The sequence below is a fragment of the Trichosurus vulpecula genome, chromosome 2 (assembly GCF_011100635.1).
Source record: "Trichosurus vulpecula isolate mTriVul1 chromosome 2, mTriVul1.pri, whole genome shotgun sequence".
Taxonomy (NCBI): domain Eukaryota; kingdom Metazoa; phylum Chordata; class Mammalia; order Diprotodontia; family Phalangeridae; genus Trichosurus; species Trichosurus vulpecula.
In genome coordinates this window covers 339,040,037-339,066,748 of record NC_050574.1, presented here as the reverse complement: position 1 = coordinate 339,066,748, position 26,712 = coordinate 339,040,037, and the positions used below count along the sequence as shown (strand labels likewise).

Here is a 26,712-nt window from a genome sequence, read left to right as displayed (position 1 = left end):
CAGATGGAATCTGGCCCGCTTGTGAAAACAAGATCTCAAAGGGTGAGATTTCTTAAGACAACCCAATATGGCGAATCTGTAATAAACTTTGTTTCCCTTTGGCTGTGAGAAGGTTTGAGTCAAATTCTTTTGAGCAGGACCCAGCAGGCTGGTATTTTGGGGTTTCAAGCACCCCTAAAACATATAGTTCTTCATATTGGTTCTCTGACTTCTTCAACTCCAGGCCCTGCACTCTGTCCACTGTACCATCTAGCTGCCCTCCAATTATTATCACCCCCACCCATGGTTTCCAAAAATACTCAGGAGAGCTGCTTCCGTTTTGGTTCCAGCTACTGTTAAGCCCATACCACATATTCTATATGAATAATTTTTTTATAAAGACTTTTTGCTGGGGTGGATGGGGGAGGATAACTGACGACAGAGAGAATTAGACAGAATTAGCTATTTCTTGCTTTCTTGTTTCTGTTCTCTCCGCCAGGTAATTGCTTGATTCACTGGGGAAGGGAGGATGGAATAGAGTCCCAAAGATATTTACAGGAATGGTTAACAATAACAAGTTGAGACAGGGAACTGATGGGTGAGTGAAAGTGTGAAGATGACAAGTTTAATTTCAGACATGAGTAACCTTGTAAAAATGAGCAACTTTGAAAGCTGACCCTGAGCAAGTCACTTAACCTCACTTTGCGTCAGTTTCTTTATCTGTAAAAATGGGCATAATAATAGAACCTGCCTCCCAGAGTTGTGTGAGGATCAAAGGAATGCCCAGTACACGATAAACACTATATAAATGTTAGCTATTATTCAAAGACTTAATAACTCTGGCCAATGCAACGACCAACCAGGGTTGCAGAAGCCAGATGATGAAGAACGTCACCCATCTCCCGAAAGAAGTGATGGACTCTACATGGTGAATGGGACATTCGTTTCTGAACATGGCCAATGTGGGAATTTGGTTTGCTTGTATTAGTAACAAGGGTTTTGTTACTCTCCCCCCGCCCCACTCCCCTCTTTGGACATAGGAGGGAGAGAAAACAAACACTTGTCAATTACATAAAACCAAATATAATAAAATCCCATTTTCTAGGACGATGTAGCATTTATCTAGACGTTCCTCTCAACAGATATTAAGAGGCCTTGTATGCCAGACTGCGGTTAAGTGACGAGCTTCTGCGGGGCGAAGGGTGCTGCCCCTTCCATTTTGGGTCTCGGCCCCTCCCCACTCTGAGGGTTCTAGGAACACAGCAGGCGCTTACTAAATGCTTTATCTAATGTACAAAGAGGGGAACGAGCTCTGGAAGAGACGAGTCCGAGCCTCCGGTTTCTTTCTAATCTCAGCTCTGCACTTGTGTGCCTAGGGTCATCACTTCCTCAGTTTCCTCTTCTGTAAAATAAGGGAGTGCTGAATCTCACAAGCTGTAGGTTCCCATACATTCCAAAAGGGTAGGGTTACAGCCACCAGCACAACGCAAAAGAAAAAATACGCATGCGCCTTCGGTCACTAGGCGACGGCGTCCTGCGCAGCCGCATCTCTGCGCCGACCCCAACTGTGCACACCGGGTCAAGGGCAGGACTTCCTGTCTGCTGCTGGGAAGAGCTTCCGGTAAGACCCGAGAAGCCGGTAGGGAAGAGATTCCCATAGCCGGAAGGAATCTTGGAGGTCGTCTTGTCCGGCCCCCTCTCAGGTTTTTTTTTTTTTTTTTAACTGATGGGGAAGGTGAAGCTTGGAGAGGTTAAGTGACTTGCCCCAAGGCCACGCAGTTAGTAAATGTAGGAGACGGATTTGCAACTTTGGCCATCCCAACACTCCAAGTCCAGCGCTTTCCTAGACGCTCCGGCGCTTCTCAAGGACCTTCCGTCCCGAGGCTAGGGCCCCCGAGCTGGGGGGGACGCGAAGGTAAGAGCCGGCTCTGCCCTCGCTCCATCCGCTTGGGACGGAGATTCTTGGCTGCCCTTTTGGGCAATAAAAGAGTGTGTGTGTGTACACGCACGCAGGGGCGGACACACATAGAAACACACCCAGAGGATAGCCAGCACAACCCCATGTAAAAGTGGGGAAGTACCACTTTTTTTTTCTTCCAGGTATTCGGAATGTTTGGTTGTTGGGGTTTTGGTCTTCTTCTTCCTTTCTTCCTTTTTTCTCCTTTGTTTCTTTTTATCTCCCTTCCCTCTTTGCTTTCTGTTTCATTTTCTCTCTTTTTCTTGTTTTTTACTTTTTTCAATTCCTCTCTCCCTGCTCCCATTTTCTCTTTCATTCTGTTTTTTTATTCTCTTTTTTGGTTTTATTCTCTCATCATTTTTTCTCCCTCCATTTCTTCTCTTTCTCATTACTTCTTTCTTTCTCTCTTCCTCTGTTTTCTTTCTCCTTTTCTTCCTTCCCTCTTTCTCCTTCCCTCCCCCCGCCCCATTACTCCTTTCTTACCTTCCTATTTTTGCCCCTACTTTTTTTTTTAATCCCAACTGCCAAGACCTTCATGGCCACTAACTTTTGTCGCTTGACTGTGTTTTCATAGTACCAAGAACTGGGATGGAGAGACCCCAGAAGACTTATTTGAGAAGAGCATGGGAGGCCCTAGTGCCTTTCCCAAGGGTCCTTGCTGAGGAAAGCACCATTGCAGCTGACTCAAGCCGCTCTTATGAGAAGACTCTACCGTCTCACGTTAAGGGTCCGTTTTATCCTGAGTCAGGATGGGATCGCCTCAAGGAGCTCTTTGTCAGAGAGTAAATATAATGATTAATACTCAACAGTTATTAATAATAATTATTCATTGGAGAAGTTACAGAATAGAGTTTTGGCCTCAGTTCAGTATATCATGGGCCTTAAGTAGAACTTTGAGATTCTAGTCTTTCTCACTCCTACATACCTCTTACTAAACTTTTCCTGCCTGGTTTCTGGGTTTTGTTTTTCATATTTGCCCCCTGTGATTTCATTATAAGGTATACAGACCCTGCAGGTCAGTAATTGTTTGACTGTTTCTAAATTTTCACGTGGTAATATTCAGGTAAGGTTAATAGCTTTGTTAAGAATAAAAGGCTTTGAATCACAATTCCTTTAATACATTTACCTGACATTGTGTGACCCAAGAAACTAGATTTCACAGGATCATACATTATAGGAAGTGGAAGAGATCCTAGAGATAGTCTAGTTCAACCCTCATATTATCAAATGAGAAAAAAGAAACCCAAAGAAGTTAAGTCATCTGCTCAGGTTCCCATAGGTGATAAACAGTAGAGCTGGGATTTATTGTTCTTACTTCTAATTTTTGTCAGACTTATGGTTGATCATCTGTGACTTATAGAAACATGGAATTTTGAAGCTGGGAAAATAATGAAAAGCAATAATTTCTTTATTTTATCTAAAAGAGTGAGGAGGCCTAGTAACCCAGCTGAACTACAAATGTCTTAACTCTTAATAGTGGTAGTAGTAGTTAACATAGTGGTAAGAGCTCTGGATCTGGAATCAAAAGATCTACATTCATATGTCAGCTCTGGTTTATATGAAGTCTTTGGCCCTTGGAATGAGGGTGAAGAGTATCACTTTGTGAATAAGGAGTCTCAGAGGGAGGAGGAGTGTGAGGAGATTAGGGATAGTAGAGGAGACCTTCCAGCATAGGTTGGGTGACCACTTGGGAATGTAGATCACAAAGGGGTGGACCAGTTGATGTCTAAGGTAATTTCCAGCTCAGATTCTACTAGTTTTTGATTGCTCATATGACTTTTTCCCCAATTACATGTAAAAACAGTTTTTAACATTCCTTTTAAAAACTTTTAGATTCTCTCCCTTCCTACCCCCTATCTCCCTCATTGTGAAGGCAAGCAGGTTATATACATATATAGGTTGTACCTGTGTAGTCATGTAAAACATATCTATAATAGTCATGTGAAAGAAAACAGACAAAAAAAACCTCAAGAAAAATAAAGTAAAAAAAAGTATTCTTCAATCTCACCATCAGTTTTTTGTCTGGGGATGCATAGCGTTTTTCATCATAAATCCTTCAGAGTTGTCTTGAATCATTGTTTGGCTAAGAATAGCTAATTTATTCACAGCTGATCGTCTCACAAGTATTGGTGTTACTTTGTACACAGTACATTTCACTTTGCATTAGCTCATATAAGTCTGTCCAGGTTTTTCTGAGATCTTGCTCAGGATTTCTTATAGTACAGTAGTATTCCATCACAATCACATAGCACAATTTGTTCAGCCATTTTCCAGTTGATGGGCATCTTCCCAATCCTCTACTCCCTGCCACCGAAAACAGCTGATGTAAATATTTCTGTACATATAGATCTCACCCCCCCATTTTTTAATCTCTTTTTGGATACAGACCTAGTAGTGGCACTGCTAGGTCAAAGGGTATGCACGATTTTATAGCCCTTTGGAAATAGTTCCAAATTGCTCTAGTGAATAGTTGAATCAGCTCTTAACTCTACCAGCAGTGCATAAATGTCTCATTTTTCTCATATCCACTCCAACATTTGTCATTCTCTTTTTCTGTCCTATTAGCCAATCTAATAGGTATGAGGAAGTATCTCAGAATTGTTTTAATTTGCATTCCTCCTGTCAATAGCAGTTGAGAGCTACTTCCCATATGGCTATATATTTGATTATTTCAAATGAAAACTATTTATATCTCTTGATCATTTATCAATTGGGGAATGGCTCCTATTTTAACAGATTTAACTCAGTTCTCTTTTTTATATTTGAAAAATGAGCCCTTTATCAGAGAAACTTGCTTCAAAATTTTTTTCATAGTTATAATTGCTAAAATGTATTTACCTCCATCCTATTCCCCCCACCCCCATGTATTCTGTTCTCTCTCTTCTTTTACCCTATCCCTCCTCAAAAGTGTTCTGCTTCTGACTACTGCCTCCCCCAATCTGCTCTCCCTTCTATCACCCTCCCTCCTCTTTCTCTCATTCCCTTCCCCTCCTACTTTTTTAGGGTAAGATAGATTTCTATACCCAGTTGAGTATGTGTATTATTCCCTTTTTGAGCCAGTTCTGATGAGAATAAGGTTCATTGATTTCCCCTTACTCCCCCCATCTTCCCCTCCATTGTAAAAGCTTTTTCTTGCCTCTTTTATGTGAGTTAATTTGCCCCATCCTACCCCTCCTTTTCATCTTCTCCCAGCATCTTCCTCTTTCTCACTCCTTAATTTTATTTTTTTAGATATTATCCCTTCATATTCAACTCACACCTGTGCCTTCTGTCTATATATACCCCTAACTGTGCTAATAATGAGAACATTTTTTATGAGTTACAAGTATCATTCCTCTGTAGAAGTAAACAGTTTAACCTTGTTAAGTCCCTTATGATTTTCCTTTCCTGTTTACCTTTTTTTGCTTCTCTTGAGTCTTGTATTTGAAAGTCAAATTTTTCTTTTCATCTCTGGTCTTTTCATCAAGAATGCTTGAAAGTCCTCTATTTCATTGAATGTCCATTTTTTCCCCCGAAGGATGATACTCAGTTTTGCTGGGTAGGTGATTCTTCATTGTAATCCTAATTCCTTTACCCTTCGGAATGTCATATTCCAAGCCCTCCAGTCCTTTAGCATAGAAGCTGCTAAATCTTGTGCTATCCCAACTGTGGCTCCATATTGTTTCTTTCTGGCTGCTTGTGACATTCTCTTCTTGACATGGGAGCTCTGAAATTTGGCTGTAATATTCCTGGGGGTTTTCGTTTTGGGATCTCTTTCAAGAGGTGATAAGTGGATTCTTTCAATTTCTGTTTTACCCTCTGGATCTAGAAATATCAGCAGTTTTCCTTAATTCTTTCTTGAAAGATGATGTCTGGACTTTTTTTTTTGATCATAGTTTTCAGGTAGTCCAATAATTTTTAAATTATCTCTCCTGCATCTGTTTTCTAGGTCAGTTGTTTTTCCATTGAGATATTTCAGATTGGCTTCTATTTTTCACTCTTTTGGTTTTGTATTATTGTTTCCTGATTTCTCATAAAGTCATTAACTTCCATTTTCTCAGTTCTGATTTTTAAGGAATTATTTTCTTCAGTGAGCTTTTGTACCTCTTTTTCCATTTGGCCAATTCTGCTTTTTAAGGGTTTTTTTTCTTCTGTGTATTTTTGTGCCTCTTTTTCCATTCAGCCAATTCTGCTTTTCAAGGCATTCTTCTCCTCATTGGCTTTTTGTACCTCTTTTACCATTTGGCCTAGTTTGTTTGTTGAGGTGTTATTTTCCTCAGGATTTTTTGGTGTCTCCTTTACCAAGCTGTTTACTCTTTTCTCATGATTTTCTTGCATCACTCTCATTTTTCTTCCCAATTTTTCCTCTCCCTACCACTCTTACTTGATTTTGAAAATCCTTTTTGAGCTCTTCCAGGCCTGAGACCAATTCATATTTTTTGTTGAAGCTTTGGATGCAGGAATTTTGACTTTGTTGTTGTCTTCTGAGTGTGTATTTTGATCTTCCTTTTCCCCATAGTAATTTTCTGTGGTCAGAACTTTTTTCTGTTGTTTACTCATTTTCCAGCCTATTTCTTGACTTTTAACTCTATACCTAGATGGGGTTCTGCTTCCCAAGTGGAGGGGGTACTGTCCCAAGCTGCAGCTTTTATGTGCAGCTGCTTTCAGAGGTAATTCTGGGAACCTGTAAGTTTTTGGTTCTTCCAAGGTGGTATGATCTAGGGAGAGATGTGTTTACTACTCTTCTGTATTGTGCACTGGTTTGCGAGTGACCACAAGCACTTTTTTCAACCCTGGAACTGTGACCAGGGTCCCTACTTCCCTGTGACTGCAAGCTCTGCTTTGCTAGTAGTGCTCCTCCTCACCCTGGGACTGCCACCCAGGACTGCAACCTGGATCTGAGTATGGGCAAAGCACCAGAGTTCTGCCCCCAGTGCCAGCTAAGAGACCCCTGTAATCTCCTGATCAGTTGTTCCACCCCTTTACTGTCTGTGGGCTGAGAGCTCTGGAAGCAGCCATTGCCGCTGCTGATTCAGTGGCTTTCAAGGCCTGCTCTGTTTTACTGGGGCCCTGTCTGCACCAGCGCTGAACTGTGTTCCACTCTCACCCAGGTGTGACAGACCTTTCTTTCTGACCTTCTAAATTGTCTCTGACTGAAAAATTATTTTACCCCGTCCTTTTGTGAGTTGCTGCTTCAGGAATTGTTTTATGGCATTATTTAAAGGTGTTTGGAGAGGTTTTGGGGAGAGCTCAGGCATGTTGCCATCTTTTCTCTGCCATTTTGGCCCCTCCTGCTGGGTACATCACTTCTTAAGTTTGTGTCTTATGTTTCTCATTTGTAAAATGAAATTGGACTAGGTGATATCAAATATCTTTTCTATCTCTAAATCCTAAGATTTTTAGTATGCTGAGGAATTAAAACTTCTTCATTATAAATATAAGTACTCTGTAGATTTACACTGAAACCTCATTAATTGAGATTTCAAAAGTTTGTAATTACTTCTCTGGGTCTCAGTTTCCTCAATTTAAAAATTGAGGGGGTTGTATTAGATGACCTCTGATGACCCCAGTTCTAAATCTGTGATCCCTTTTGAACATAGACCCGGCTAGAATTTTTATTTTCCTTAATCCTCAGGAAAGGATCTTTTAAGGTAATAGAAAGTGGAGAGAGGGTGCTTAGGCTGCTTAAGAGAATAACTTTATACAAAGTAAGTACTTTAGTTGTTCACAGATGTTATAGGTGGATTTTGCTACTTACAAACAAACTTTATGAATTCATCAGTCAGCCCTGTATGCTTTGTTTCAGTTTACTTTGTTTACTTAAAAGTAAAATCTTCTTTGGAAAAAAAAGTCTACTTCACATTTTTTTTCCAATTCACATTGGTTTTCCCTTCCTGGTTAGTCTGGATTAGTGTCATTTTACTGTATATGTTTTCTGTAGCACAGGGTACCTAGTAAATACTTGATAAAAGTTAGACAAAAATATCCAGGTTCCTTTTTATACCCCTAGGTTTTAGTCACATGTACATATATACATATATACATATATACATATACATATATATATATATATATATAAAACCTTCTGGAAGCTCAATTATATTGGGCAATTCCTAGTTTAAAATGGAAATTCAGATAAGGGAAATAATGGATTCTTTAACACAAATTCTTTATAATTTTGTTTTGGAGACTAGTACTTTAGTGATAATATCAAAGAAGATGGTCATCTGAATTCTAGACTTAAAAACATCTATAATTGTATTTAAATACATTTTAGTAGGTTCTGTGAGAACCACAATTAATAGACATATAAAGTTGTTTGCATTTAGAAAGTGCCAGGGGAGTTGATTAGTAATTTCCAAGAACTAAACGCAAGTAACTTTGTCTTTCATTATTGTTTCAGTGAGCGCCTGCCAGTCCCAGAGGAAATTGATTATATTTACAAATCAGCAGCTTCAGGGGCAATCGTTGGTTGGATATATGGGGGCATACCTGCTTTTTATCATGCCAAACAACGTTATATTTCTCAGAGCCATGCAGAGATTTATTACAATCGGTTTGATGCTGTGGTATGTATGTATGACTGATGAATAATAGGATTTGATTGCTAACTAATTTTGAGAATTGTCTTACTAAATGGTTTCTTGTCTGGGTGATATAATTAGAAATGTCTAGTCCAGTTAAATATTAGACTGATGTGGTGGGAGGGAGGTTGAACTCATAAGGTCAGAAAAAGGGAAAATCCATATTTACCTGCTAAGTTAACACCAGGAAGTACCTAAGTGTAAATATTTGAGCTGAGTTGGTTCAAGTGAGGCTAGTCTTCTTTCTTTCTCTCCAAACACCTCATTCATCCTCTGCTTTTGCTTATACTGTATTCTTTGCTTGTAATACCTTTTTCAGTCTCCTTCATCTATCTAAATCTTACCTGTCTTTCAACCCCCAAGAGTCTTACTCCTCCATGGAACCTTCCCTGAGTATTCTAGACCACATTAATCTCTTCTTTCTTTGATTTCTTATAAGACTTTAGGTTCTACCATGGAAATAACCTTAATACCTTCCTATTTTCCTATGTATATGTCATCTCTTCAACTAGAATTCCTTGAAGGCAGAAAACATGTCTTATATTTTTGTATTTCATACATAGGTGCTCAGTAAATACTTATGATTGACATCAGTATTTCCCAGTTTTCCTTTTACTGCTTGATGGAAGGGTCAGTTCCATAGTTAGTCCATAAATCACAGGCCCATGGTTAGTTCAGCTTATATGTGTGAGAGGGCAAGTATATTTTACAAATCTGTTTGAGATACTGCTAATAAAAACATGTACTGTCCCCCCATAATCATGTGTAACATAATTATATTGTTAGTTTTTAGAATTAGTAGCAGAGAAAAACCCAGTTCCCTTGGCTAAGGTAATGATTCTATAGACCCTCTTTTTAGTATATTTTACATACATATCACATTAGGAGTATCTCCCAGTCTGTGGCTCATTGTTCTACCATAGTTCTGAGTATAAGGAAAATGTATCAGACAAGCTAATCAAACCTTCCTTCCATTTCAGCAATCTGCCCATAGAGCCGCCATTCGAGGATTCATCCGGTATGGCTGGCGATGGAGTTGGAGAACAGCCGTCTTTGTGACTCTGTTTAAGTAAGTTCTTTTTGACTATTGGTGAGAACATGTTATCTCAGAACACTTTGAGTAATACAGTTTTTAAAAAAAGTTTTATTGCTTTATATTTTAAGCAAACAGACATAGGCACCACATTCGACAGTATATGCCACTTTCCAAATCCATTTCTGCTATCTCTCTTCAAAGAGGTAAAAGGTATCTATCCCTGTTTCTCTGAGATGGAGATTATTTCTTGGATTTCATCAGGATCTAACAACTTTTTCATGTTATTGTTTATGTTATTGTCATTGTGTATATCTATTTAGTTTTGCTTTCTTCATTTTGTATCAGTCTTCATATGTTTCTCTGAGTTCCTCATTTGCATCTTTTATGACACAGTAACATTGCATCATATTCATGTTTCATAGTTTGTCCAGCCATTCTTCAATTGCCAGCACTCATTTTTTTTTTACTTTTTTGCTATCACAAATAGTGCTACTACAAATATTTTGTTGTTATAGGACCTTTCTTTCTGACATTTACCAATAGTGCAGTCAAAAGGCATAAACAATTTAATTACTTTTTCCCTATGATTCCCAGTTTTCCAGAATGATTGGACTAGTTCATAGCTTAATCAACTCTGTATTAGTGGGATGAATATATTTTTGTGACTGTGTTTTTTAAAAAATCATATAAAAAAAGCTTTTAGTGCTTATTCCTTAGTAAAGTGTGTTTTACTGTCTATATAGGGTGTGTTGTCCCCAGCATCAGATGTATATGGATTTGTTAATAATATGGTTTAAAGATTTGAAATTGGAAGGGGGCAGACAACCTGTGTGTAACTTAATTTCTTTGCTTTCAACCTCTAAGTTATCTCCTTGTGGAGAGTCTTGAAAAATAAACTGAAGAGTAGTCAACAGTAATAGTTTTATTTTTCAGAGTTCATATCATAGGGCTCGGGGTACATAAAGACCCTGAAGCAGAATAGGGAAATGACAAAGAGGCTGGAGTAGGGTAAATGAATGGAAATCATAATCTATTCCTTTTCTTAAAAATATTACGAAGAAGTAATTGGGTTGGGAAGTTTTATGGTCATGATATTGGGAGAGTACTGTCAGTATGCTCAAAAGTATATTTTTTTCTTGCTTTTTTTTTCCTCAACCTCTCTAGCACAGTGAGCACTGGTCTGAATGTGTACCGAAATAAAAATGCCATGAGCCATTTTGTTGTTGCAGGAGGTAAGACTTTTTTTTTCCCTTTCTCATTGTATGTAGATGGTTTAATGATTAGTGAAGGACAGTGGAAGTTAGGTCTTCTGGATCATTTCATTTCTTGACGTGGCATATTATTTGGAATTCTGCCTCAGAACTTCCATAATATAAAAGGAATTTGTACATACAAGATCTATACAGTATAAATGGAAGGTAATCCTAGAGGGAAGGCACTAACAGTGGGAGCATAGGAAAGGTGGGATTTGAAGGAAGCCAGCAAAGACAGGAGGGAAGGAGGGAGAGCATTTGAGGCACAAGGGACATCCTATGAAAAGGCACTGGAGGTGGCAGTGTCAGGTGTGAAGAACAAGAAGGCCAGTGTTGCTTTGTAGTAGAGTGCGTGAAGGGAGTGTAATATAAGAAGACTTGAAAGAGAGGAAGGGGCTGGGTTGGAAAGGGCTTTAAAAAAGCCAAACAGAAGATTTTACATTTGGTCCTGGAGGTAATAATTGGGAGGCACTGGAGTCTCTTAAAGGTTGGTATGTGACATGATCAGGTTTGCACTTTAAAAAAATCACTGGCAGCCAAGTGGAGCATGGATTGGAGTGTGGAGAGAGTTGAGGCAAGAAGACCTATAAGAAGGCTATTGCAGTAGTCCAAGGGAGAGGTGATGAGGGCCTGTACCAGGGTGGTGCTGTGGGAGTGGAGAGAAGGGTACATCTACAGCAGACATTGTGAGAGGAGAAACAACAAGACTTGGCAGCAGATTGGATATGTGTAGTGAATGCAGGAGAAGAATTGAAGATGACACGGAGGCTGTGAGCCTGGTTACCTGGGAGGATGGTGTTGCCCTCAACAGCAATAGGGAAGTTTGGGAAAGGGAAAAGAGTTTGGGGAGAAATATAATGAATTCTCTTTTGGATATGTTGGGCTTGAGATGCCCATGGAACCTCTAGTTCAAGATATCTAAAAGGTAGTTAGTGATGTGAGATGTACCTCAGGACAGAGGTTAGGGCTAAATACACAAATCTGGGAATTATGTGCAGAGAGATGAGAATCGAACCCATGGGAGCTGATGGAATCACCAAGCAGCATAGTATAGAGTGAAAACAGAAGTGGTCCCAGGACAGAGATTTAAGAGACATTCTAGGAAGTGTGACTGGATGAAGAGAGAGCAGAGGAGCCCAAGAAAGAGCAGTCACATAGGTAGGAGGGAAACCAGGAGAAAGCAGTGACATAATAACCTAAAGAGGAGAGAGTTACCCAGAAGAGGGTGATCCATAGGATTTCTTCTTTGTATATGGAAATGTTCATATTAACTGTTGTTTGTCAAGTTCAGCCAGTGTCTGCTTTTGACTTCCTTCTGTTGCCTTTTGTGTATTTTCCAAATCTCTACCTGTTTATTTTTAGCATTCTTTTTTTTTAAAATTCCGAGTTCCAAGTTCTCTCCCTCTTGCACCTTCCCCACCCATTGAGAAGGCAAGCAGTATGATATCAAAATGTGATGTTATGCAAGATGTATTTCCATATTAGCCATGTTTCAAAAAAAAATAAAAAGCAAGAAACAGAAAAAAGTGAAAAAAGTCAGCTTAAATATCCACTCAGAGTTCACTAGTTCTCTCTCTGGAGGTGGATAGCATTTTTCATCATGGGTCCTTTGAAATTGTCTTGGATCATTGTATTGCTCAGAGTAGTTAAGTCTTTCACAGTTGATCATCATTACGATATTGCTGTTACTGTGCACAGTGATCTCCTGGTTCTGCTCACTTCACTTTGCATCAGTTCATATAAGTCTTCCTAGGTTTTTCTGAAACCATCTTCCTCATCATTTCTCCTAGCACAATAGTATTCCATCAGAAGGGCTTGTTCAGTCCTTCCCCAATTGATAGGCTTTCTTTCAGTTTCCCCTTTTTGTTTTTTTGCCACTACAAAAAGAGCTCCTATAAATGTTTGTGTACAGTTTTGTACAATCCCTTTTCTTTGATCTCTTTGGGATACAGACCTAGCAGTGGTATTTCTGGGTCAAAGGGGTATGTATGCACAGTTTTATAGCTCTTTGGGTATAGTTCCAAATTGTTCTCCAGAGTGGTCAGACTTCTTCTGTATATTTTAAAAAATGCTTCAAAGACTGCCTTTACTTTATCTGCCTTTTTTTGGACATTACTATGACTCACTTCTCCTTGCTTCTCTCCAGATCTTCCCAAAATCAAATCAAAACAATAAAAAACTCTTGTGACAAATAAGCATAGTCATACAAAACCATCCATGTTAGCTGTCTTTGCCCTCTATGTTTTCTAAAATGTCATTTCTACATCCTTTATTAACACATTCAGAATGTGGGCTTAGAGTGTCATCTTTGTTTCTTGATAACCTCACTGATCTTTTGCCAAGCATTTTGCAAACATTAAAGAGGTATGCCGGCATGAGTGATTGAGGGGCAGGTGGGCATAATGGTAACAGTGCTGGACTTGGATTCAGGATACCTTGGTTTAAATCTTCCCCCAGTCAACTTTTAGTTGGATGGTCATGGTTAAGTCATTTATGATTCCAGAGCCTTAGTTTCCTTATCTGTAAGATAGAGATAATGCACTATCAGGAAAGAACTTTGTAAACTTTATATTGCAGTTTATGTAGTGTGAGTTATTTACTTCTGAACAATTTTTTTCCAACATAGTTTTTGCCATCCTCTTCTATGGGTTGATTTAATTTGGAAAGTCTCTTCAAGTTCTTTGTAGAAATTTTGCTACCTCCTTATCCTCTGCCACAGATAATGGCAAATGAGTTGAAGTCATCTTCATAGGGGTATTTGCAAATGCTTACATGTCCTGCAATATGTAATGACCAGTGAAATTATGTTTCTCTTTGCTTTTGGATATATGATAAAACAAACTCTGTTAACACTGTTATTTACCTCACCAAGGAAAACTTGGCAGCCATCCTTCTATTTAGCTGCAATTTCCTTTTGTCTTCTGATTTCATTTATAGTGGCAATCTCAAGATTGAATTGAATATTCTTCAGATGATACCCTGTGGCTGCAAGTCATAAAATGCCACAGTCTCCGAAGAATAAGTTTCAAGGGTCGCCCAAAAGTCAATGGAAGGCATGAATAGCCTGCATCATATTATTAATGAAGAATTGTGCCGAAGAAGCAGCATAAAGGATATCTTCAAAGAGATGTAAGACTGGAAAAGGAGGTAGACCAGTCCTGTATTGAGAGTGGAGGATAACTGATAGCTTGCATACTCCTTTGGCATTCTGGGAATGTCAGGAGATCTAGAGGAATGCCCCTGGTCTTTTAGGTAGTCCCATAGAGAGAGTTTACATGAGTACCTGGACAAAAGTCACATGGGAAAAGAAACAAGCATTTATTAAGCCTCTCCTAAGACATTAGCGATACAAACACAATAGTGAAAGTCCCTGCCCTCAAGGAACTTACATTCTAATGAGAGAGAAAACACACAGATATGTAGGTATATGCAGAACTCATATATGTAGAGCAGATACAGGGTAGGTAACCTTGTAAAGGAAGCACTATCTACTGAGGGGGCCTACTGGGAGAAGCCTCCTGCAGAAGATCTTTGAAGAAAGCTGTAGGTAGAACTGAGGAGGGTGTGCATGCTAAGGATGGGGGAACAGTCAGTACAAAAAGTGGGGGGATGGGGTATGAGAGTGTTGTGACTGAGCAACAGCAAGAAGGACTGTTTGACTGGATTGTAGAGTACAGGAAGGAGATGAGGCTAGATAGTTAGGATGGGACCAAGTTGGAAAGAGCTTTAAATGCCAAACAGGAGTCTGTATTTGATCTTAGAGGGAAATATTGGAATTTATGAGTAGGGGGTGACATGGTCAAGCCTGCACTTTTGGAAAGTCACTTTGGTATCTGGATGGATGAAGAATTAGAGTGGGGAGAGTCTTGAGGCACAGAGACGAATTAGGAGGCGCTTGCAATAGTCCAGATGAGAGGTGCTGAGAGCCTGGAGTGGGGTGGTGGGTAGGTGATGATCTGCATCTTTGGAGGTATTTCCAACACTGATGAAATCAGAGACTATCCCATCTTGTTTTTTGATTTTTGAGGCAACATGGGATAGGGGATTGAATGCAGGACACAGTCAAGAAGATCTGAGTGCAAGTGCTTTCTGAACCTGGAGATGGTATCTGGCCTTTGCCCTCTAATTTTAGGACTTCTGGCTTTTCTGGTACTTCCACTTTTCTTGAATGATTTTCTGAAATTTTCAGAAAAAGGTTTCAGGGTCTTTGTTTTCTCATGTATCTGATTTTTAGATTGTCTCACCAGGTTCCTTGTTTAGGGCTGGCCAGTTGCTTTGGCTTTTCTTTCCAAATTCCTCTTTATGAGCTCAGTTTCCTTCCTTATATTGTTTTTAAAAAACTCTCTTTTATTATGAACTTGATCATCAACAAATGGAAGCATTTCAATATATAAAGAAGGATGAAAAGAGGATAGTATGTGAAACTGAACTTTTGAGATGCTTTTAAAATTTTTGTTGTAAAAGCAGCATGGCATGATGGATAGCTAGCTTCTTCTATAGCGATGAAGACCTGGGTTCATATCTTGCTTCCATTATATATTGGCTGTGTGACTGGGGCAAGTAACTTAACTTCTCAGTGGCTTAGGCAACTTGCTAAGACTATAAAGTGCAGACAAGGTGCCAACCTGCATTAGCAGAGAGGGAATTTCTTCTTCTGGGAGTTCCCTGTACCAGTGAAATCACAAGTCTAATTCGTAGCCTTATCATAGTAATTTTAAGGTGGTAGAACTCAAATTGCCCTGTTCATGATATGTTTCTGAAATTTTTTTTCTTTTGTGTATTTTTTAAATGTTTTCTTGATGCTTCTTTTTTAAATCTCTTTCATTGTTCATTTAATTATCTTTCATTCTCCCAATACAAGCCCTTCCTTGTAACAGATAAGTAGAGTCAAGCACAACAAATCACCATAATGACCATTTCTGAAACTGTGTGTTTCATCCTGTACCTCTGCTTCATCAGCCCTCTGTGAAGAGGCAAGTCCCTCGTTGTATCTTCTTTTCATTTTTTTATTCAACTTCGTAACCACTCTGGGTATCTTGTGGTAATTCCATTCTCACTTCTGGGGGTCACTTACTGTTATTGCAGGGTTATTTCCTTCTGGAGACTTCTCTTCAATTCCTTTTGTCCGTAGTATTTTTTCTTGGTAGAAGGCGCGCCTTTCTGTTTTTTCATTCTGTCCCCCTCGGCTTTCCCTTGTGACAAAGAGAACAGTTAAGCACAGTTACAGACATCGTGACCATGTCTAACAGTGTGTGCAACCTTTAGCATCCCCACCTCCAAGGGAAGAAGGGACAGACATGACATCATCTCTTCTCAAGTGTCAAATTGGGAATGACAGTTTTACAGTATTCAGCTTTGTTTTAGGTTTCTTTTTGTTTACATTTATTGTCATCATATATTGTTTCCCTGGATCTGCTTGCCTCATCTTGCATTACTTTGTATGTGTCTTCACATGTTTCTCTGAATTCTTCATAGTCATCATTTCTTATGCTGTAATAATATTCAATTCCATGACTACCCCAGTTTGTTGAGCCATTCCATAATTAATGGTTAGATTGCTTTTTCTAAAGACTTGACAGTGGTGGAGATAGAGAGAGACAGGATATTGAGAAGAGAGTGTGAATGAGGAAGGGTTTGTGTTTGTTTTTTAATGATAGGAGAGACCTGAATGTATCTGAAGGCAGAAGAAAAAGAGCCAGTGTTGCAACTAAAAGAGAATGAAGATATTGATGGGTTGGACTAAGTGTTGTCTAAGTTCCCTGGCAGTTTTCAGTATCTGTGTAATTCTGCAGTGGGATCCTTTTGGAGGGGATGAAAGGTGGTTGGACCAAGACTAGGTTAGCCTTGGCAGAGAGAAGGACCACCTCATTCTGTGAGACCATAAAGGGAAAGAAAAGAATGGGCCAAGACACTGAGGGGGTTTTTTGGTGGGTTTTTTTTTTTTAGGTGTGGAGGAGAGATAAATGGGGTCATCTGAGAGAAGGAATGGGGAGGAGAAAGGAAAAGGGAATGCTTTGGAGTAACTGCTGGGAGAGTTACATTAAAGAGTCATTAAGAAGTAAATAAAAGAAGTGTTATTCCATGAAGGTCTGATTAATGTTAACCTAGAATCAGTTTATTTATCCTTGAATTTCCTTCAGTGCTTAAGCATAGTGCCTTACACATAGGAGTACCCAATAAATGTTTGAATGAATAAAATGTTATAAATAGTAGTTAGGTTCCCAGGCCAGCCCACAAAAGCCTTGTTCACCCATAGTCTGGTTATGTTTGTAGTAAAAAAAATTAGAAAACAATACTAATAATTAAGGAAAACAAACAAAATTGAATAAATAGTTCTTAAAACTTATCTCACATGTTGGTAGTGATGGAAAAATTCTAGACTTTAAGTTAGAAGACTTAGGAGGAAAGGTCTGGACTGGGGACATAGGATCATAAATTTAGAGCTTTGCAGGGACATTAATGGTCATCTACCTCAAATGCTGCATTTTTTTCCCTTTTTTTATTTATTCTTTTATTTTTTGGAGGGGGGAAGATAGGGCAATTGGGGTTAAGTGACTTGTCCAAGGTTACACTGCTAGTAAGTGTGTCAAGTGTCTGAGGCCGGATTTGAACTCAGGTCCTTATGACTCCAGGGCCAGTGCTCTACTCACTGTGCCACCTAGCTGCCTCTGCTTTTTTTTTTTTTTAATAAGTAAAGAAACAGGCAAAGAAATTAAGTGACTTACCCAAGATTATGTAGGCATTAAGTGGCAGAGCTTATATTTGAACTCAGATTCTGTTGATCCTAATTCAGCTTTCATTCATGCCAGCTAGGTCTTTGCCCCAGGCTTGCTACTAACTAGTTCTGTAACCTTGATCAGATCTCTTAACTTCTCTGGCCCTCATTGTTCTCCTCTCTAAAGTGAGAGGGTTTGAGTAGATGATCTTTAGTTCTAGCATCTAAGATTTTTTGGAATCAACAGTTTCAGGTAGAGAAAAGTGAGGATGCAATTAGAAATATCTGGGGAGACGCTACAGAGAACATCTGTGGAAGTATTTTTTAAGTGCTGACGCTGCTCTTCAAAAGTTATGTTTCCTTTTCCTTGATAGAGACATTTCATAAGCAAGACTCTTACACTTATTGGTCATAGAGCAACTTCATTTGGAGGCAAAGGATGCAAATATGAAATGAAAAGAGTGGGAAGGAGGGAGAAAGTATTTTTCCCCTGAGTTTTTTGGCTGAGAATCAGAGAAAGGAAAAAGGAAGCAAAAAGAATATTAAAGAGTATGTAGGTATGAGGAGATTGCCCATGGTGGAGATAGCTGAGCTATAAGCCAGAGATGGAGGAAAAAGGAAAAACAAAATCTTTGTGTTTTAATAACCCTTTGAGGTAGTAGGGCAGGTATTAATTGTCTTCATTTTAGAGAAAAGGAAATTGAAACTCAGTAATGTTTATTGACTTGCCCATGTTCGCACATCTAGTAAATGGTGAATTTGGGATTCAGCCAAGTAAAGATTTTTTTAAGATGACAATGCTTCTGTATCTTTGGAGACAGAAGAGGGAAAACCAATGGATAGCAAGAGGTTGAAGATGCTAGAGAAGAAAGAATAGGAGGGAGCTCATACAGGAAGTAGGAAGGGGTGGTACTTGGAGAACAAGTAAAACAGTTTTAGACATGATACAAGAAAAAAAAAGAGCCTCTTTGAATAGGCAAGAAAACATGAAAAGATCAATGCAAGATTAAAAGAGATACTGGAACTATAGCTTATGGTGGAGTATTGACTAAAAAGCCCAGCAGAATTTTTGTGCCCATTTTAGCAGAAGGGAAAAAGGGAAAAAGAAAAAGTATGAGAAGACTGATACTTTTAATTCCAGTGTTTAATTTAGAATCTGTCTTTCTTTTCTGTTTTTTAATAGCTGCTACAGGAAGTCTTTTCAGAATACACCTGGGTTTGAGTAGTCTGGTGGCTGGTGGTATAATTGGAGCCATTCTGGGGTATGTTTTACATGGTTTGTGTCCAAATTGGCGTAATTTTACTTAATGCCTCAGATTATGATATATTCCTCAAGATAAAAATTTAATTCTAGAGTGTTAGAAGATCATGACTCTTAGAATGACAGAGTCCTTCTGTCACTTTTGAAATATTATGTGTGTAAGCATACAGTGATAATTCAATATTAATTCAATCCCTTTTCTCTACCTCCACTTTTTTTCTTGACAGACTTCATTAGAAATGACTCCTAGTTAAATACCACTGACTATTTGAAACAGATAGAAACAGAGTTTGAACTAAATGGTTTGTAGTTAAGCATAGGAAAAGAAATTTAAGTTAGTTTTTTGTTTTATATTCGAAGTATGATAACTGCCTCGTCAGTAGGGAAAAATATATTTAAATGTGTGACAAAAGCCATTTTTCATAGGGATGCTTAACAATTGTCAAAGGCGAAAGTTAACTTCTATCAAAATTCAGAAGAAAACACTTCCCTGTTCAAGCAACCTTTAGTCAAATTTTCTTCATCAATACAACTTGTTGTCTGCTAGATAAAATGAAACTACAGAGACATAAACAAATGCCACTCTGAATTAGGGCAGCATAGAGCTATTTGCATAAATACTGAAGACTACTAAAGAGAACTTTGAATGCAAGATCGTTATCATCTGCTTTCAGTATGGCCAAATGGAAAGAGTGCTGGATTTGGAGTCAGAGTAGGACTTGGGTTTACGTCTCAGTTCATGCACTTAATGCCAGCGTGATCTTGGCCCCCAAGTCACTTAAACTTTTTGTGTCTCAATTTTCTCATCTTTAAAATGAGGGGATCGAATGAGATAACCTGTAAAGCCCCTTTCAGATCTAAATCTATGAGCCTTTCAAAGAGCTAATATTTTGTTATTTAAAGGGATGGGTCTTGTGAAAACCAACAAATTAAAATTGTTATTAACATCATAGTCTGATTATACATTGACATAATACAGTTTTGAGGGATAGATACAAGGTGTCCCAAAAAGCTTTAGTGATTTAAAACTTCACTAAGACTTTTGGGACTTCCTATATTTTAAGAGTACTTTAAAGACCCAAGTAATGCTTATGCCAGGCATTATATCCTTGGGCATTTATAGATTCATAAAATCAGAGTGTTTAGAATTGTACAGGACCTTGGGGTCTTCTCTTCCAGCCTCTGAAATAGGACCCCCAAAGACCCTTTTTGTAGCATCCCTGACAGGTAGTTATCCAGCTCCTTTTGAATACTTTAGTTAACACAAGTTTGTTGGTTGCTTGCTGTGTACAAAAAGTGAGGATATAGGAAAGGAAAATAAAGCACAGCCCCTTTTCTTCAGAAACTCCTGGTTTATTGGGGACGACCAGGCATACTCACAGAACTAGTCAGTGCAAGGCAGTGTCTGTTGAAGTGCTTAGTGTGGCTGAGCATATAAGGAATCGGTGCCACTCGTGGATTTTTAAGGGCTAGTCCATCAACCTAAGGTCGTTAATGGGGTTTCCTCTAGAAGTATATGTTTTCATTATTCTGGTTTATTTTTCTCCTGTGAGAATGAATCATAGAGTCTGCTCCTAGGTGTGACGTCTTATCTTTTATTGAGCTGTGAGGGAATCTCCTTTATTTTCTCTTTGTTATTGCCACTACACAGAGACTTGTTTCATTAGTTTTCCTTTATTTGATTGTGATCTCAACTGTCACAGGTACCAGTAGAAGCTCTCTGTAGTGGAAGAGCAGCACTATAGAGTTGTAGGCATTCCCACTGAGATCATTTTTTGACTAATTGTGATGTAGGGCCTTGTTCAGTATTTTTTGTGTTATAATATTGCATTTATTTCCTATACCCGCTCTCCCAAAACCCCAACTCAGTCAATTCATGGAACAAATGAATTAAAGTAATGACAAATCCTAAATAACTAAGCAAAAAAACATTAAAAAATAGTTGTTGAATGGTTGCCCATGTGCCCATTTAGCCTTCTTAAGCTGTCACTCTCTATTTTCTTTACCTCAGTGCTCCTTTTGGAATCACACTCATGGCCATACAGAAGTTTCAAGGGGAAACTGTTTGGGACAGAAAACAGAAGAAGCGAAAAGAGCTATATGAGTCAAAGCTGAATGAGTGGTGAGTAAAGCAAGTGCTTAGCCTCGGTTCTCAGACCCGACGTGCTCGGCCTTGTTGGCCAAGTCATTGCTGTCACATTCAGAGAGGCTTTGTAATTTTACCGTATCATCTAATTCTAAAATACATTTAGTGAAAAAAAGAGGTTTAAAATTTAAATGACAAAAAATTAAAATACATTTATTATGTTTACATCTGTTATGAAAAACAGTACACTATGATGGATAGAAAGCTGGCCTTGAAGTCAGGAAGACCTTGGTTCAGGTCCTGCCTCTTGACACACACTGATTGTGTATGCTTGGGAAAGTTCCCTAACTTCCCAGGACCCCAGGCAAAACTCAACGGCAGGGGAGGTGCCAGCCTGCATGGTTAGAGGAAGGTCCTCACCAAGAGTTCCTTACCCCCATAAAATCACAGACCTGGTCAAAAATTAATAAGTAGATGTATGTAATGCAAATAGAAAGTAGATGGAAAAAGTGGTAGGGTTGTAATTTTTCTCTCTAATATGATAAGGTTCTTTATGTGTGTGAACCTTTGTTGTTAGGAGAAGCAAAAACATGCTTGATGTATTTGACTGCATGTCTTTTTTTTTTCTTTTCCTCTTTTTATAAGAAGTAACTTGAAAGGAACTACAGAGGCAAAGGGTGAACTTTGCTTAGATTTGGAGAGCTGATACGCATCCCCCTACATATCATATCTCTGTTGACATTCTAGAGTTTCCATTTCTCCAGATGCTGAGATTCTCCTTCATTGACATTTTGGGAAACTCAGAATTTAGAAGATAAGATATGTTATGAAGAGAAACATTTTTGCCAGTTCTTTTAAAAGCCCAGCAAAAGATTTTATTTTGTTGAATCCTCTTGCAGTAGAAGTGAAAGCTCAGGGAAAACTGTAAGGCCTGAAGGATGCAGCTAACTATTTCTGTTTTATCCTATTCTGTGTCAATAGGAGTCTTGGAATGATAAAGAATTTAGAAGGTGGATGTGGTTTCTGCCAAATGGGTAGGAATAGGAAACTGGAATTTTACTATGTGGTCCTCTGGCCCTGCAGCCATAATGAGAAGCTATTTCAAGGAGTGACTTTTGAGAAAGAGTTTGAAAAAGAAGAAAAACTGTGCTATGTAATCATAAAGTAATTAGATCTAGTGTAGAGAATCATGGAAAATGCACAAGGTTGGCTTAGAATCCTGATTCTAATACTTACTATGTAACCCTGAGTAAACCACTTAAACTTCTCTATTATAAACTTAACCTGTTCGTAAAATGGAGATAATAATACTTTTACCACTTACTTCATAGGGCTATTGTAAGGAAAATGCTTTGAAAACCTTCAGTCTATGAGTATAAGTTGATAATATCACAGACTTACAAAGGCACAGAAAAGATAGATATTCTCTGGCTATTTTTTTTTTTTGCTTAAGATCATTAAAAATCATTTGTTGAGAAAGTGATCAGAAACCTTGGAAAGGAGGATGGGCAGAATAAGATGCACATGACTAGTGGAGGAGTTGGAAGAGGGCAGTAAGGTACCACAGCAGATGGTCTTGAGCTAACTCTAAAGGCAAATTGTAGAAAGACCAGTTGGGATGAGGATGAAATGATAAAAAACAATGCAAAATTAGTGCTTGTTACTGAGCCCACTGAAGAGATGGAAAGTAACAGAAAAACCATTCAGAGATGCTAAGAAAACAGTGTCAGGACCACTCAATGAATGGAGTCTGAGTACAAGAAGAAGAGTTCAGGGTCTTTCTGTCTGTTTGTTTTCTAAACTGTATTGAGGAAAAGAGGATGAACCAAGAAGGGATAAAGACCACTTAGTTGGCATTACAACTATATGTGACTGAGAGCAGAACTACTGAATTCTAATTTCTGTATTCTCTGCTAAGAATAGTGGCCCTGGAATGGACAGAACAAAAAGGATTTCTAAGGAGTTGAAAACCTAGAAATCATTGACCTGCTGTTAAGGGGTTCATATTAAGCTGTTTGGCAGAGGACCGTATTACCTGAGCAATAGCCCTAGGTCTAGCAAATAGCAGTGCTTGTCCACTGGATGAATTTCAGCCCACACTTCATCATGTCGTTATAATAAGAACCAGAAGCCAGGCACTTATGTTTGTTATGAAGCGAAGAAATAGAATTGTACCTGATCTGTCTTTTCTTTTGTTGCAGGAAGGCCAGGCTGCATGTTACTGATGCTGTCACTGAAGAATTCCAAAGCAGTTTAGGGAAAAATCAATCAGATAGAGACGCAGAGAGAATTGAAGAGCTGTTAAATCTTCCTAGAAACCCTTCTTCAACAACAGATAGTAAAGATGAGGACTAGTTTGATTCATGATATAGGAGACATTTAATGAGATGTTTTGTTTTTTTAAATAGAACTGGATGAACTCCTCCCTGTGTCCCTAAAGTTTTAATTATGAACGTCGTCTTTGTGTTGGACTATTGCATAAAGTAAACACTGACTTATGAAGTGCCTGTTAATGGCTGGTGCTGGGCAGACTCACCAAGAATTGGGCTGCTGGAGATTGTATCTGTTTTCTTCCTCTAAATCTGAGAATGAGTTTATTTAGTCTTTTTTTTTTTCCAAATGGGAGAAAATGTTCCCCCAGAGACTTCCTTGGGTAATAGAGTTTTATTTCTTTGTTCATGTAATACCATTCTTCTAAAAGGGAGGGGTGGGAAGAAGGCACCTAAAGAAGGATGTGGAACACACACGGGAAATCATTGTGCCATCAATCACCTCAAAATGAGTACAGATCTGAATAGGTGGTTTTTTTTTTTAATTAAAAAATGGGTTCACTTAAATATATGGTTGACTAATGTGTTTTGCGTAACTAATTTAAGATACAAATTAAATATATTTTAAAGATGCAAATCTAAACTGTAAAACCAGTTTAACAAAAGCCCCTACTAGTAACATCAGTAACATAAGATACATTTAACAAACATTAAACCTGTTAGCACAAAACACTGTGCTAGGTACTAGGGTTATGAAGATAAAAATGAAATACTCTTGCACCCAAGGAGCTTACTGTGAAGAGACAACATGGGTATGAGGGTATTTAGTACAATGAAAGTTAAAGGGTGGAGAGGAATTAGGAGAGACCTCACAGCTGCACCTGAGCTGAGCCTTGAAGGAAGCAAAGGAATCTGAGAGATGAGATGAGAGCACAATCCAGCCACGGTAATGGTATGTGCCATTACCTGAGAGAAATGAGTACTCTTGGCTGGAATATGGAGTTCATGTAGGAGAGTAGTATGAAATAAGACTGGAAGGTAGGTGAGTGCCAGATTGTGGAGGATGTTAAATGACAAAACATCTATTAGGTGCTTAATTAAGTGTTGCAAGAATTATGCTAATCTCTGGGGATACAAATGCAAAAGTAGAATCCCTGACTCAAAAAGCTTATTAATGCTAATACACTTCTAGGGGATTGGTGGCGAGTGAAAGGTGTCGTTTGGGAAGTAACAGAGATGATGAGTAGAACTATGAGATAGTCAATTGCCGTGCCCTTTCTAGAGTTGGTTTTAATAAAGTTCCCAGAGCAGAAAGTGGAAAGCAGAGAATGAGGAGGGATGTACCCGCACAGTAGCTGGTCAGAAAAATAGGGGTGAGATCAATCAAATATTAGGCACCTACTGTGTACCTTGGTACTATACCAGGGATATAGAGACAAAAATGAAACCGTCCTCTCAAAGAGCTTACATTTTATCAGAGGAGAGATCATATAAGAATATATACCAAAGAAATACATGTAGAATAAATGCAGGATGAATATGAAGTAATTAAATACAAGGTAGGGAAGGAGGACACATAACTGAGAGGATCAGAAAAGTCTATTTGAAGGTGATAGTTCAATTGTGTCTTTAAGGGAGGGAGGAAAGTAACTTGAAAACTATCTTTACATGTAATTGGGAAAAATTATTCGGTGGGAGAAAAAAGGAAAGGAGGAATTCAATGAAACAGCAGTGAAGAAAGGTTACAGGGAGATGAGAGATAAAGGAACTAGCTTTGGGGGTGATAAATCAGCAAAGGAAAGTAAGTGGTCAGACAGGTAAAAGAACCAGGAGAACCCAAAGAGGGAGACTTATAAGGAGACCGTGGTTGGCGTTGTCAGATCAAGCAACGAAGTCAAGAAGGATGAGGTATGAAAAAAAAGATGATCCGATTTGACAACTGAGAGCCCATTGGTAACTTGAGAGGACAGTTTCAGTTGAGTGATGTGGTTGAAAGCCAGATCACAAGGGGTTAGCGAGAGGAGAGGAAATAGAAACAAGTATAGCCTACTTAATAGGAGATTAACTGAGAAAGGAAGGAGAAATAGAGGATGAAAGCTTGAAGGGGGTGGGGTTATCTGGTGAAGGATGAGGGAGAATTGAGCATGTTTGAAATCAATAGGTAGAAAGAAATTGAAGATTAACAAGGAGGGAGATAGTTGAGGAGGCAGTCTGTGGAAGAATGTGGAAGGGAATAGGATCAAGATTTCACATGTGGGAGGTTTGACATTGGCAAGGAGGCTCACCACATTACCAGAATGTAGTAAAGGAGGAGAGACAGGGAGGATGTCAGTAGGTTTTGAGATGAAGAGGAGAGAAAAGGGAGCCCATGTGCTTCAATTTCCTCGAAGTAAGAGATGACAACATGTTCAGGTCTGTGACCTGCTGGATCCACTAGTCTCAACACAACCAGGCTTATGGAATTTGTTTTTTATCCTATAGTCAACTGGGAGTCATTGAAGGTTTCTTAGTAGGGGAATGTCAAGGTCATGGCTGTGCTACAGGAAGATTAGTTTGGCAACTGGATTAGAAAAGGGAGAGACTAGAAGTAGACCAGTAAGGTGACTAGAGTCTGAACTTGGCTGGTGGTGTGTGAATGGAGAGAAGGATTTGGGGTCTAACCAAGATCAAACTTGGCCTCCAAGGTCTCTTCAAGTTCTCAATCTAGGATCCTAAGAGACTATCTTTTCTACCTGTATCCCTAGCACTTAGCACAGCTCTTTGCCCTTAATAAACACTGAACAAATCTCATTCCTTCATACAAGCAAGAGATGTGGAAGTAGAATTAACAACTTGGCAACCGATTGGATTAGGGAGGTGTAACTTAGAATCTAAGCAGGGGATCAAAGAGTACATTCAGAATTTTAGTTTGTATCAAGTGAGAATTCCACCATCATAAAAGCAAAATAAGTGAGGGAATCTTAGAATTCTTTACTTCCTAGAACTTCATGACTCCACTCAAGTACCACCATCTATGTGAAGTCTTTTCTGATCCCTTCCTCCTTAAATTACCTTGTATTTGTTCTCTATCTACCAATATGTACATATGACTTTTAAGACATGTAAGCTCTATATGGTTTTTGGTCCTTGTATCCCCATTGCCTAGCACATGGTAATTGCTTAATAAATGCTTGTTGAATTGCTTGATAGAGGAAGAATAATTTACACCATTTTACTTTCTGTCAAAATGTTTGCTGGTCTTCCTTCTGTGAGACAAAATCAAAAGGTTGCATTCTATAATTGGCCACCAGCAAAGGTGGCATGTTGTTTTTTTAACCATGCTTCCCGAGGAGAGGCTTGATTTGGTGAATCAGGCTATTGTTCATAAGTTGTTCACAATTGGGCATTTACGGGCAATCTAGTCATTTCATGCATGCAATTAGCCAGAGCCCTCTCATTAGGACTAAAATTTAACTATTTTTTAAAAATAATTTTATTAATTAGGAAAAAATTCTTCCATCAGACAAAAGCTGAACATGATAAGTTACTAGACTTTTGCTAACACTTTAAAGGATAAATGATTTCATGTTTTTATTTTCCTAGATATTTCAGT

At 38.7% G+C, this 26,712-nt stretch overlaps 1 protein-coding gene across 3 annotated transcripts; it reads left to right on the top strand.

The window, feature by feature from the left end:
• Positions 1–1,591: 1,591 nt before the first annotated feature.
• Positions 1,592–26,303, top strand: TIMMDC1 (translocase of inner mitochondrial membrane domain containing 1). 3 transcript variants are annotated; one of them, XM_036742664.1, is made up of 8 exons: positions 1,592–1,894; positions 2,511–2,718; positions 8,319–8,484; positions 9,480–9,568; positions 10,700–10,767; positions 18,687–18,765; positions 20,776–20,886; positions 23,052–26,303. In XM_036742664.1, exons 2-8 carry the CDS (start codon positions 2,525–2,527, stop codon positions 23,203–23,205), a joined length of 861 nt encoding a protein of 286 aa, XP_036598559.1. In that variant the 5' UTR covers positions 1,592–1,894; positions 2,511–2,524; the 3' UTR covers positions 23,206–26,303. The 3 variants fall into 3 exon arrangements, with proteins under 3 accessions (XP_036598559.1, XP_036598560.1, XP_036598561.1); XM_036742665.1 differs by having other exon boundaries at positions 1,609–1,682; XM_036742666.1 differs by lacking the exon at positions 1,592–1,894 and adding an exon at positions 2,015–2,079.
• Positions 26,304–26,712: the final 409 nt, after the last annotated feature.

Excerpts from the sequence above, each read along its gene's own strand:
- TIMMDC1 (XM_036742664.1), top strand. The coding sequence starts at position 2,525 with ATGGAGAGACCCCAGAAGACTTATTTGAGAAGAGCATGGGAGGCCCTA. Across the intron at positions 8,485-9,479 it reads ACAATCGGTTTGATGCTGTG|CAATCTGCCCATAGAGCCGC; the intron begins GTATGTATGTAT and ends CTTCCATTTCAG. Across the intron at positions 18,766-20,775 it reads ATAATTGGAGCCATTCTGGG|TGCTCCTTTTGGAATCACAC; the intron begins GTATGTTTTACA and ends TCTTTACCTCAG.